The sequence below is a fragment of the Rhagoletis zephyria genome, unplaced genomic scaffold, assembly GCF_001687245.7.
Source record: "Rhagoletis zephyria isolate East Lansing unplaced genomic scaffold, Rhagoletis_zephyria_1.1 Rzeph_scaffold_04567, whole genome shotgun sequence".
Lineage (NCBI taxonomy): Eukaryota > Metazoa > Arthropoda > Insecta > Diptera > Tephritidae > Rhagoletis > Rhagoletis zephyria.
In genome coordinates this window covers 35,191-47,508 of record NW_016161650.1, presented here as the reverse complement: position 1 = coordinate 47,508, position 12,318 = coordinate 35,191, and the positions used below count along the sequence as shown (strand labels likewise).

The 12,318-nt window shown below is 34.6% G+C and overlaps 1 protein-coding gene across 1 annotated transcript in view; it reads right to left on the bottom strand.

Moving 5' to 3' along the window:
• Window positions 1-9,719: 9,719 nt before the first annotated feature.
• Window positions 9,720-12,318, bottom strand: part of ex (FERM domain containing expanded) — a 36,660-nt gene continuing 34,061 nt past the window's right edge. Inside the window, exon 5 of the mRNA XM_017626335.1 lies at window positions 9,720-12,279. Coding sequence (XP_017481824.1) covers window positions 11,336-12,279 — 944 coding nt within the window. The 3' untranslated portion in view covers window positions 9,720-11,335. The remainder of the gene's footprint in view (window positions 12,280-12,318) is intronic.

Below are 12,318 nucleotides of genomic sequence, written 5' to 3'. Positions count from 1 at the left end.
TTTAGTTAAATTTTCAAACAGGTGGCAACCCTCTTCAAACATATTTTCGGCTGTAAGCCTTCTTAAAACTCTTTAGTTTGACACCCACATGGCAATATTTCATTTATTTTATCAATTTGACTGACTTAAAATTCTCAAATAGACGGCAACCCTCGTCAAAAATACTTCCAGCAGTTATCTTTCTTTAACTCCTTTAATTTGATACCCATATTGCAATATTTCATTTATTTTATCGATGTACTTTAGTTAAATTTTCAAACAGGTGGCAACCCTCTTCAAACATATTTTCGGCTGTAAGCCTTCTTAAAACTTTTTAGTTTGACACCCACATGGCAATATTTCATTTATTTTGTCAATTTGACTGAGTTAAAATTTCCAAATAGGTGGCAACTCTCCAATTTTTTACGATATCATTGGTTCTGGTATTATACCGATCACTACAAAAAAAAAAAATTATTCAAATCGGTTCAGCCGTTCTCGAGTTTTGACGACCGTGACATAATATTATTATAGATTTTTTATGGAATCGGCATCGGCGTCGGCATCGGCCGATTCTTTCCCCATAAGTCGGCATCGGTACCTCAAAAAAAAAAAAAGAAATCGGTCGGACTAAACTAAAGGCGTCATGTGTCACATTTTCTTCCAGAGAATCGTCAAAGTTTCACCAATTAAAATAAATGCGATGTTTTTATACCCGAGCGCACTTGTGCACAAGGGTATTGTAACTTTGTTCACATAACGTTTGTTTGTAACAGGCAAAACGAATCGAGATAGATATAGACAATTGTATATATAAATGATCAGAATGAAAAGAGAAATCGATTAAGTGGCGACTGTCTGTCCGTCCGTCCTCCGTCCGTAAGATATCTTAACGAAACTTTGAACGTGTACTTATTTCGGGCGTAGGACGGATGGTATTGAAAATAGGCAAAATCGGACAATAACCACGCCTACCTCCCATATAACGGTAGTTTTCAGAAATACGAAAATTGCGATATTTTAGATTATTGCGATACTGAAGATTATTCACTCAAAATTGATAATACAATAATTTTTAGTTGAAAAATAAGACTTATAAATTTTTGGAAAAAGAGCGTGGTCACGCCCACTTATAATTACATGTGTATATCTTGGTAACCACTCCACCAATTTCTCCCAAACTTGGCACAGTTGTTGGCCTTGGTACATCATACCAAATGGCTGAAAATTTAAAAAATCGGACAATTACCACGCCCGCATCCCATATCACGGTAATTTAGAGAAATACGAAATTTTCTATAAATCAGTAAATACTAAAGATAATTTATTCAAAATTGATACTTGCAATAACTCTAAACGTTAATGATATAATTTTGGAAAATGGGCGTGGTACCGCCCACTTATGATCACATATATGTATCTCGGTAACCGTTCAACCAATTTGTACCAAACTTGGTATAGTTATTGTGCTTGCCACACAAAAGCAAAACGCAAAAATTATTGAAATCGGACTAAAATTACGGCCACTTCATATAACGGTAAATTTCAGAAATTCTTGAAACTTCGATATTTCGAAATTTAAGGACGCTAATTTACTCAAAATTGATACTAACAACAATCCCTTGAAAAGAAGTTACATTATTTGGAATTTTGGAAAATGGGCGTGATACCGCCCACATAAGTTTATCTCATTATGTCTAACTGATCGCTTTATCGAAGGTGTTTAAAATAGGGGTAAAACCCCTATGCTTACCATATAGCGGTCGTTTTCGGAAAGGTGAAAAACATATATTTAATACTAGCGCCGGGTATTTAATGTTCGGCTCCGCCCGAACTTAGACTTTCTTAATTGTTATTTTTACCGTTGCTTTTATCCTTTTCCTTATCAATATATTAAAATAGCTTATTTACAGTGTATCATATTAGGAATGTGCACACTCTCTTCTTTGTCATAAATGTCTGCACATGTATACGTACATACAGTATTGGCCATATCTATAGCAACCTCATTACAAAGTGATATTGTTTGCCACTTAATTTTTAATTAAAATTCCGTTCATTCTCTAAGATAACCCATATAAACCCAAGTTTTAAACTTTGTAAATGACTACAAAACAATTAAACAAATTTTCACCTAAATTTCAAACTTTTTCTCAGAAGTGTTAGAATTTTTTTGAGTACGCAGTTTTATAGCCCATTCAATTTTAGTCTAACAAGTTTCAAGTGGCTAAAAATTACCGTTGATTTTTCTGATTTTTTTTTGTCGCGTTTTCTTCCATATAACGAATAAACACAATGTATTTTTATATGGAAGAAACCCGCGACACCTTCGGCGAAAAAAATCTAAAAAATTAACGGTGAATTTTAGCCACTTGAAACGTGCACATTGTTAGACTAAAATTCAATGGGCTATTAAACTGCGTACTCTAACTAACTAACTTACTAACTGTGTGAAAGCTTGTTGCATTTTTTTGTAGTCTTTTACAAAGTTTAAAACTTGGGTTTATATGGTTTTTTTTAGAGAATGAACTGTATTTTAATTGAAAATTCCTAAAAATAAATAAATAAACATGAGTGTAAACAATATCACTTTGAAACGAGGCACATAGGGGTATTTGAACGATTTAGGCGGCCAAAAACCAATTTGACAAAATTTTGGAGAAAACTTGAAAAATTAGTCACTTTCGATAGAAAACATTCCAAATAACATTTCCCAGTCCCCCTCACTTTTTTAACATGCATAGCGAACGCTCACCGTTGACCGGAAACAGAATATTCTAACGCTGCTCATAAATAAATTTACGCTCTCTAGAAAGATCGTGACGGTTTTAAGTTAGTATTTTGATTACTGCATTATATTCTTAAAAAGTAGTGATGGATCCGCATACAGACAGTAATAATGCATTTAAGGGTAAATAAATTTTAATCATTTTATTAAGCAAAAGTTCAATTTAATAAATGTAACGAAAATAGCGGGTTTCAACGATAATTTTTTTTGTTTGTTAATTTTTGTGAATATTAAAGAATTTGTAGATCGGTTGAGATCGCGTTATTATTCTTTATTCAACTGAAATCTTAGAAATTTGGCTAGTATAGTGCGAAAAGAATGCCCGCAGAAAATGGCAGATAAGTGGTATTTCTTAACTTAGAAAATGTATTAAGGAAAAATCTAAAAACGCAACTAGTAAGACTACTTCAGGTCTATTTTAATGCTAAAATTAAACTTTTTAGATGATATTGAGGCCGCTGAACCAGAATATGAATCCATTTAATTCAACAAATAAATAGTTTTCGAGATATTAGCAAAATTCATGTTTTCTAGGACCCTTCGGTCCTGTTGATAGAAATCTGCGGGAATGTAAGGCGAACTCAACTATGTTATATATTTCGGAGTAAACATTTGTTTTCCTTTACATTGCAGGAAAAGTTACTAGTTGTGAACTAGAATCCTACCAGTTTGCGTTTCAGCCCAACTAGTTCACGTTCTATCCTTTTTCAATGTTAGCGACTGGTATTTTTAACATTGCGATGTCCTACGAGATGTCAATTGTCAGGCTATGCATCAGCATCTACTAGTAGAAATACTAGTACATCATACCAGTTGATGACATAGTCTGCCAATTCTTCCCCCATGAAAAGCATTAGTATGCCTTTTTGCTCGCGGCGCTCCAACAGTCCCAATGGCCGAGCAAAGCACTCGCGTGGTATGCCTGAGGTACCAGGTTCAAGCCCTGGCGCAGGGAAATTTTTTTTTTAATTTTTTTTATAATATTTCTTTTGTTTATATTTTTTATTTAGTTTTTTTTAATTATTCAATTTAATTAAAAAAAAAAAAAAATATTTTTTTTTAATCTATTTTTTTATGGCACAAGTATTTCTTCCCATATATTTGTTTCTTTTCTTTTTGTAATGCAACTAGATTTTTAAATTTGTTATTTATATTTAAATTGAAATAATGATTCCTACTTATATTCATCTAACTTTAAAAATCTTAACCACCTCCAAGCGGCTTCGAACCTGCGATCTCAGAACCAGAACCAGTAGTCTTCACGTGACGCCACAGTCGACATTTGTAAGAAAAGCAATTAATTGCGTTTTATTTTAGGCTTTGGTAATTCAAAGGCAGATGCCGCTCAACGCTTAAGTTCTTCGAAAATGTCGAACTGGTAGGGACATACACGTGTATGAACTAGTATTTTTTCTAACTGGTTTGCAGAGTATTGTATCCAAATTGTTAAAAATTAGTATGTAAAGTAACATTTTGGAACAAAATAGGATTATTATTAAAGTTTTAGAAAATGGGTGTGGCCCCGCCCACTTATGATGAAATGCTGTATCTCAGTATCCGCTTCACTAATCCGTACCAAACTCAGTATGAGCCTTGCTTGGGTTATATCTAACATAACCGCTAAAAAATTCTTGAAATCGGGCGATAACCACGCCCACTTCCCATAAACGGTAATTTACAGAAACGCGAAAACTGCGATAAATCAATAACTACTGAAGCTAATTCGTTCTAAATCGATTCTTGGAATAACCTCCTAGCATTAATTAAAATTATTATAATTTTTTGGATAATGGGCGTGGCGCCGCGCACTTTTGACCACAAATGTATATCTCGGTAACCGATTTATCAATTTGTACCGAACTTGGTGCACTTGGTATGGAAAAGCAATGCGTTGAAAATACGAAAACTCCGATTTTTCAGTAATTGAGGACGGTAATTTACTCCAAGTTAATACTTACAAAATTCTCTTAACAATAAATAAGACTGTTATTATCACAAAAATGTAGTTTTATTACATTGGGTGCGTTCGAGCTACGTAATAATTCCCTAATTTTATGTTGCTTTTGATTTGCCAATGATGAGTACCTGATTGTCAAAATTTTGTTCGCCCAAACTTTCGCGTAGATCGTGATACTCTTTCATAAAAGAGTAACACCGCCGCATTAATTGCACCTCGAATACAACCATTTCTTACCTATACTGTGATACACATTTGAATTATTTAATTCATTTAATTAAAGTTGAATTAGATTTTTTAAACCTTGGAAGGTTCCTTAGAGATAAAGCCTTTTCAAACCCATTTCCATTGATACCCATATTGTAGCTATTCATTTAACTAATTGAACAACATTTTTTAACAGGTGGCAACTCTGTTAATGTTTAAACCTGTATATACTTGATTTTCAACATTTACAATTCTGTATGTGATAAAACGTTTTTTTTTCTTTAAACATTTCGAGTTGAGATATTCATAAAAATAATTTTGGCCGCATAAATCGACTAAATACCCCTATGTGCGGGGGTGCTATTGTATTGGCCAATACTGTATATGTCGCGTAAAGAAAGGCTTAACGCTTCACTTCCACTTATGTACGTCCACTTATATAAAAATAAAAGTCCCTGCCAAAGTGTCTTTGCCTAAGGTAAATCTAAGCAGTTAATAAATAACCCAAAACAGAAAACACAAAAAGATCGCACAGAGTGATTTGTCACGGTGATAAACATTTTTTGCTTGAGAGATGAGTGCTTGGGTCAGTGGTAAACACCATACAAAACAAGGGTTGAGGGTTATTTTCGATTTCTGATTTTAACACTTCGCTGGCTTAGAGTAAAAAGTTGCTAAGTCCACTTTTTATGAAAACTCATATTTTGGTATATAGAGAAATTTAAAATGCATTGTTTCGAAAAGGATAAAGGAACTTGGGTTATTTATTCTCGTTTACATTCAATGAAAGGAAAATGTGCTAAGTCCAAAATAAGTACAGAAAATCCGATAAGGCCAAACTAGTACGAAATTTTTTAATAAAGATAGGATCCCTGATTCGGTGGGAATTTTGCTTTTCTTTGAATAGGCAAAAAGTTGTGTTGAAAGTTTTGCGAAATGCTTGAAGAAAATGGCTATACGAATTTTTTTCCCTCTCCTGTAAAATTTTTAAAGTGGGATTTAGCAACTTTTCACTCTGAGCTAGCGACCTTTTTCATGATTTGCTTTTGATATTTTATTCTTTTGAAGCAACTCGAATGAGCCCTATTGCGATATTTACCAAATGATTCAAGTAAATAACAGTAATTTTGTTAACTTGTTGGGCCTTTTCGGGCAAAAAGGGATATATTTTGGATTCTTGGCTTTAAACTTTTGTTCGCTGTGTCTGCTTTCTTTGACTATTTAAAGTCGAAATTTGAGATCCTTTAAAAAGGATTTCAAGCAGAGATCTGAAGAGTTATAAAGAGAGTCCGTGCTCGTAATAAATAAAGCCGCTAAGTTTGATCGAAAATTTGTCAAATATCTGTTGAAAAACTCGATGGATCGCTAGTTTTTTTCTACTTTTTTCATTTATAGAAATTACTTAAAAATATAAGCAAACAAATGCAGAAAGATGTGCTCGACAATCAAATGCCTTCGTCGGAGCTGAGTACCAAGATTTACTGAAGTACATACATATAGGAGCCGTTCAGTGCACACATCGATTAAATCCAATAACAAAAAGTTGGGAGATGCGATCAAATAATGTACATTATTTTTTAAAATTACATTTATATTATAAAATTAAATAAATAATGTTGTTATAAATGTTATGTACTATTGTATGTTATATAAAGTTACTATAAACGTAATAAGTTATGACTACACCAAGTGCTTTGACACTTAAATTTAGGATTTTCCAAAAAGTGGAGTTAGTCGTTGTGTGCACTGAACGGCTCATATGTATGTCCTCAAATTTTAGGGCCCTCGGAAGATTCTTTGAAGGACTATGAAAGTGGACAATAATACTCTCTACTCAGCTTCCGCGAGAACGTTTGGGTGAGTGGTAAGTATTGAAAATGTCCTTTTAAAACTTTATCCTTGAACTTTCGCAAAGCTTGTTTTTGAAAAAATTATATGTTAATGACAATATAAACTCGATAACATCCTCGAATTTCATCTTTCATCAGCTTAAAAAATTACCTATTCGTCCGTGTGAATCCAAAAAATTTAATTTTTTTTAATTCTAAAGAAATTTCCTCTTGCATTTGGTACCCATATTTTTATTCTACATTGCATTGAATTTTTTAAATAATTTTTGGAATTAATCATATCTTTTAAATTACAAAGTCCTTTAAAATAAATCCTGACGTCAGAGAGAAAAAATAAAAACGCCTCTTTAAATAAAACGGTAGGTTTCAAACCCATTTATTTATTATTTATTTTATAGTAGAAGAGCTTCTCAAATAATATAGACGCAATTCTCTCTATTTAAGTTGTTGAAAAGTAATGAATGTCTAAATCCCGGGACTGATCCCGGGACCCCGAGATTGTTATAACGACATCCCAAAAATACCGGGATCGTAAAAAGCGAGAAAATTAACATCCCTAGTCGCGAACAACATTTAAGCAAAACTTGGTTAACAATTTCTCGTTTTAGGCAATTTATTTTAACCGATATTTTACTTTTTCCAGCCCTAGGGGAGGCAATGGCCCCCGCTCTGTAGCCGCCATTGAGCTTCTCGATACCTAAAAATATATGTATGTAGATATGTACATATAAGCTCGGCTACTGAAGTAAAGCAACGTACCTATTCAAGTGAAGCGGTGTGCATTTAATGAAATAAGAAAAATTTTTTTTTTTAATATTATGTTCAAATTTTATTTAAAATTCGTATTTAATAACTTTATACGCTAAACAGTGGGAATGTTTTTAATAACTAATTTAGTATGCCTTTTATAAGATAATTACTACATGTGTTTTAGACTTTCGTATACCGTAATATGTATGCTTGTAGTTGTATTGCCGTATGCTATATTGAAACTTTCTTAAAATAACGTAGTACAAAAACAAACAATTTTACATGTACTACAGATATACATATGTATGTACTTACATACATACATAAATATTTACGCTTGTATGCACATACATATGTATGTGTTTTAATCTGTTACATTTCTTGTTTACCGATATTTTTTTTATTTATTTGCCTAAAAAATAAGCTTTAATGAAATCAAACTAAATTGAAGACAAACAAAAAATCCAAAACTTTTAAGGAGCTTACATAATTTGAGAAAAGAACATTTGTGCACAAATTTGTGTCTAAGTATGTATACAGCACATACATATCCGTCGGGTAGGCGTAACGTTTTTACTCTAATTATAACTCTAATCAATGGAAAAAATGGTGATTTCACATTCTTTATAAATATATATAACGCTGAATAAATGTGTTTCACCAGCAAACAAAAAAAATATATTTGTTTTCTTCCGAATTGCAGATTTAACTTTTTGCTGTGTAGAATAGATTAAAAGTTATTTTGTATTTGTGTTTTATATGGATATGTTGTCTAAGGCGATAAATATGGCAAACATTTCACTTTTGTTTTTCAATCACGTAAGCGCATTTAACAATAGACTTTTCCACGTGAAAAGCCTACGTAAATTTATTTGAAAAAAATACAAAAATCAAAATTTTCGCACATATTTTACCGCAAAAAAATAATAATATGTATGTAATTAAAATGATATCTGTGTTCGTATGGAATAGTAGCTAGTTATGTCGGGAAGGTGGCTTTAGTATAATGCGGCGTTCCTTTTATTCTTTAAACGACAATGAATTTTTTGATGGGACTTAATAAGAATATTGACTTGTTAGTATCGGAACTACTTCTTGCACGTTTTTTTGCCAAAAGTTCTTCAACGGTTCGGCGCCCGTGAGTCATTCGCAATCGTATGCAGCGAATGCTGCATTATAATAAAGCCAGCCTTTAGAGATAAGCTACTTACTATTCCATACGAACGCAGCTATGTGTTTAGTAATATATGTGTGTATGTATGCCATCGAGGATGGCTATGTGTGTGTTTGCATGTAATAGTGTTTGTATAGAACACGTTTGCCAAATATCTTCATGCATGCTTTCATAATTTTTTATGTTTACTTAAACCTCGAAATGATTGTGTTTGATTTTACAAACATTTGTGGCATTTTAAATACACATGTATTTATTTACTCATACATACTCCTAAGTATGTACCTACTACGTAAAGTACGGTGGGCAAGTCTAGGCAATCTGTCACTTAAATGCATTTTGCATGTTTTAAAAATCTCAAACGTATATTCTTAGAAATGTTAAAAAATACACAATATCTACTTGGCGTATACGCACACTTACACCCTAAGCGCTGAGTAACTAAAAGAGGTTTCATTGCATTACTGCAAATGTCCATTCTCATTGAACGCTAAACGTTCGATTATTCGATAATTTGGATTAAATTTGTTCGTTTTGTGTTTCCGCACTTTGCTTAAGCCTAAACTTCACGCACTTATGAACTTAACTGCTACATATGCTAAGTAATGGCGTAGTTGTTATTTCTTCACAGGAAAATATTGTAAAAAAAAAAATAAAATAAAACAGAAAACAAGGAATCTCTGCTTATTTGTGTAACTCAAAGTTTCAAAGTGTTAAGATTAAAAAAAAAAAAAAAAAAAATTAAATCGATCACAGTTGTTTGGGCGGATTTCGTTTATGATAAGTGAGTGTATTAGTTTTTCGCTTGTGGTATAATAAATATACACCCTCTTTGTAGTGGCACGCTTATGAAGAAAGTGGAAAGTTTAAAATTAGAAAAAAAATACAAATAACCACTTGTGTATGACACAAGTTTGTTATGGCCTACAACAACAATAAATATTTAAAAATAATTCACATTTAATTCAATGCGGAATTCAATTCGTACTCGTACCTACTACTTGCATTGTCAGCTTGAATTACATAAATACATATTTGAAATACAATAAAAATATATATTTAAAATTTGCTTGAGTATTTGAGTTGTCTACCGTCTTTTGTTTGCTTATTTGATTGTTTTATGAATTTCTAAAAGTGACTAGATTAAGATGTTTTCGCTTTTCATTAAATAATTTACATGAAATGAGGTCAGTTATGAACAAAGAAATTGCTCAATTCGTATCAGATTCCTTGGGAATGTTGCGTATGTAGCTTGTGTATGTACCTATATGTACGTATGCATGTATGTTTGTATGTAGGCAGATATAAGTAATACTTCAGAGGTCAATGTCATATTAATAAGCGGTCTATCATCACGACACGTACATACATATAATCGTTGTTTGTATGTATGCCATAATAATAACAAAAATTTGGCGCTTACACTTCAGCTGAGTGTTTGACCGAGCTTCTCCCCCAATTTGTGGTGTGAGCCTTGAGGCATCTACTGTCTTACGCCACCCCCGAATGGCAAATGGCTTTTATGAGAAGCTTTTACATAGCAAAAATACACTCGCCTGCCGAGGGGTGACCGCTGCTGGGCCGAGCCTAGACCGTACGGAGTGGTGGTAGCGCCGCCTTGAATGACATTGTCGCGGCCTCAATTCAGTCAAATAGTTCTCTTATCACTTGTTCCTAGCGTATTTTAAGTGAGCAGCTCCTAAAAAAGCTAATATTTTAATGCCACAGAGGCCCAGTGCGATGCCCAGCAGAGGTTTTCTCAATTCCCCCTACATATTTTGGTATAAACTGTAAATCTTTTGAACGAACGAGGCGGTGCTTTGCGAACTTTCCAGACGTTTGTAAAGACAATACCACAGAAATATAAAACGCAAAGTGCTGTCTATTTTCCAACTGGATATTTTGAACCGTAAAGTTTAGAGGCTGCAGGCCTCGTTCATATGCCCGCGAAGGGCCGCATGTTCGTCTTGTCTCTGGGGTTTTTGGTTAATTTTTGAAAATCGGTGTACATATATATATATATATTTTTTATGTATGTATATATGTATTTTTTTTATTTTTGTGTAATACGCATCGCTACAAAAACACTCGCTCACTCATTTTCACGTTTGTTAACAATTGAATTGTATTTTGCTTGTTTTTGCTTTCGTTCGCTGAAAATGGCATTCTTCGAAGCTTCCACCTAAACACTGTGAAGGATTGCAGTCACTTGTCGGAAACCAGACTAACGGGACATACTTACAAAAATATACTTATAGTATGTCATAAGTCGAAACATTTCCGCCCTACTTTCATATGCTTGCAGTCGTCGTCGTTTGGCGTGATTTTCATTTAGGAATAGAAAGTAAACACTTGAACAAAATCGAATCGAAAATGATCTCATACTCCAGGGGATGTGTGCACATACCACCTCTTTCGTTACAGCTTCAAGGTGAAAGCGTTCTGCCTATGTGTGGTGGCATATACGAGAGATTGCATTTAATTGCGCCTAGTGCCGTTCGTAGCTTTCGTATGCAAATTATTATATGACATTTTTCTTTTTTTTTTAATTAAATCGCTGCCACTCTCTGCGCTCTTGTCACCTTCAGCTTCTTTATTTTCGGCCGAATGTTTCAGTTTCCAAATTTAAATTAAATTTGAGAATTGTAGCTTTTGTGGTGTTTCACCATTGCTGGATCCATGACATAATTGTTTGCCTCAGCCATTTGCATTGGCAGCGGCGGCAATTTGTCATTGGGATGGCGATGACTTCCACCTGCTTTGCGTCCTTTACCAGCAGCCAATTGGATTGGTGTCGCTATTGTACTTGAAGTTGTGGATTTCGTGCTGGTGTTGGAAGTAGTGTTGGTAGTGGTGACGACCGCAGTAGTCGATGCTGTTGCTACTGCTGTCGTAGTTGTTGCTGGTGTGGAAACTGCGGCCGTAGTGGCAGGCGTAGTTGTCGCCGCTGACGAGACTGATACTTCGTTATCTGCCCCGGCGGTATTTGCAATTGAATTTTGCTGATTAGCAGCATTGTTTGGTGACGCACGCGTGCCGCTGGGAGAGGCCGGCATAGCGCTGACATTTCGCGTGGTTGAAGTGGAGCTTGTTGACGGGCGTCCCGTTTTCACATTGGCGAAAACTTTTGTCTGCTTAAGTAGCGAGTGATCGTTGCACAGGGCGGAGATTAGCGGTAAATCTAAATGTTTGCTCTTCTCCCGTAGTACAGCGATGTCCAGTGGATTTGTGCCTGCATTGTTAGTGCTTGGATTGCCGTTGGTGCCATGGCTGGTATTGTTGCTACCACCAGTGGCGTCCTTTGACTTGCTAGCTGCTGCTAAATGAGCAGTGTGTCGATTAGCTGCTGCTACACTGGCTTGAAGATGCGCCAAAATGCTGCTGCCGCCATTATATGATATCAGATCAGGTTTTGGGCGTTCACCAGCCCACTGCGCACCGCTGGACGTGCGCGTCATATTATTGACACTTCGATTAGTGTTTAGTGTGGGTGGCTTGCGCGGCGGCAACTGACTGCGCATCGGTACTTGGTTTTTCGTGGGCGCAACATTGCAAGCGGACGGTTTTGAGGGAACTAAAAAAAAGTACAAGTGACTAGTGTTGTAAAGCGTGT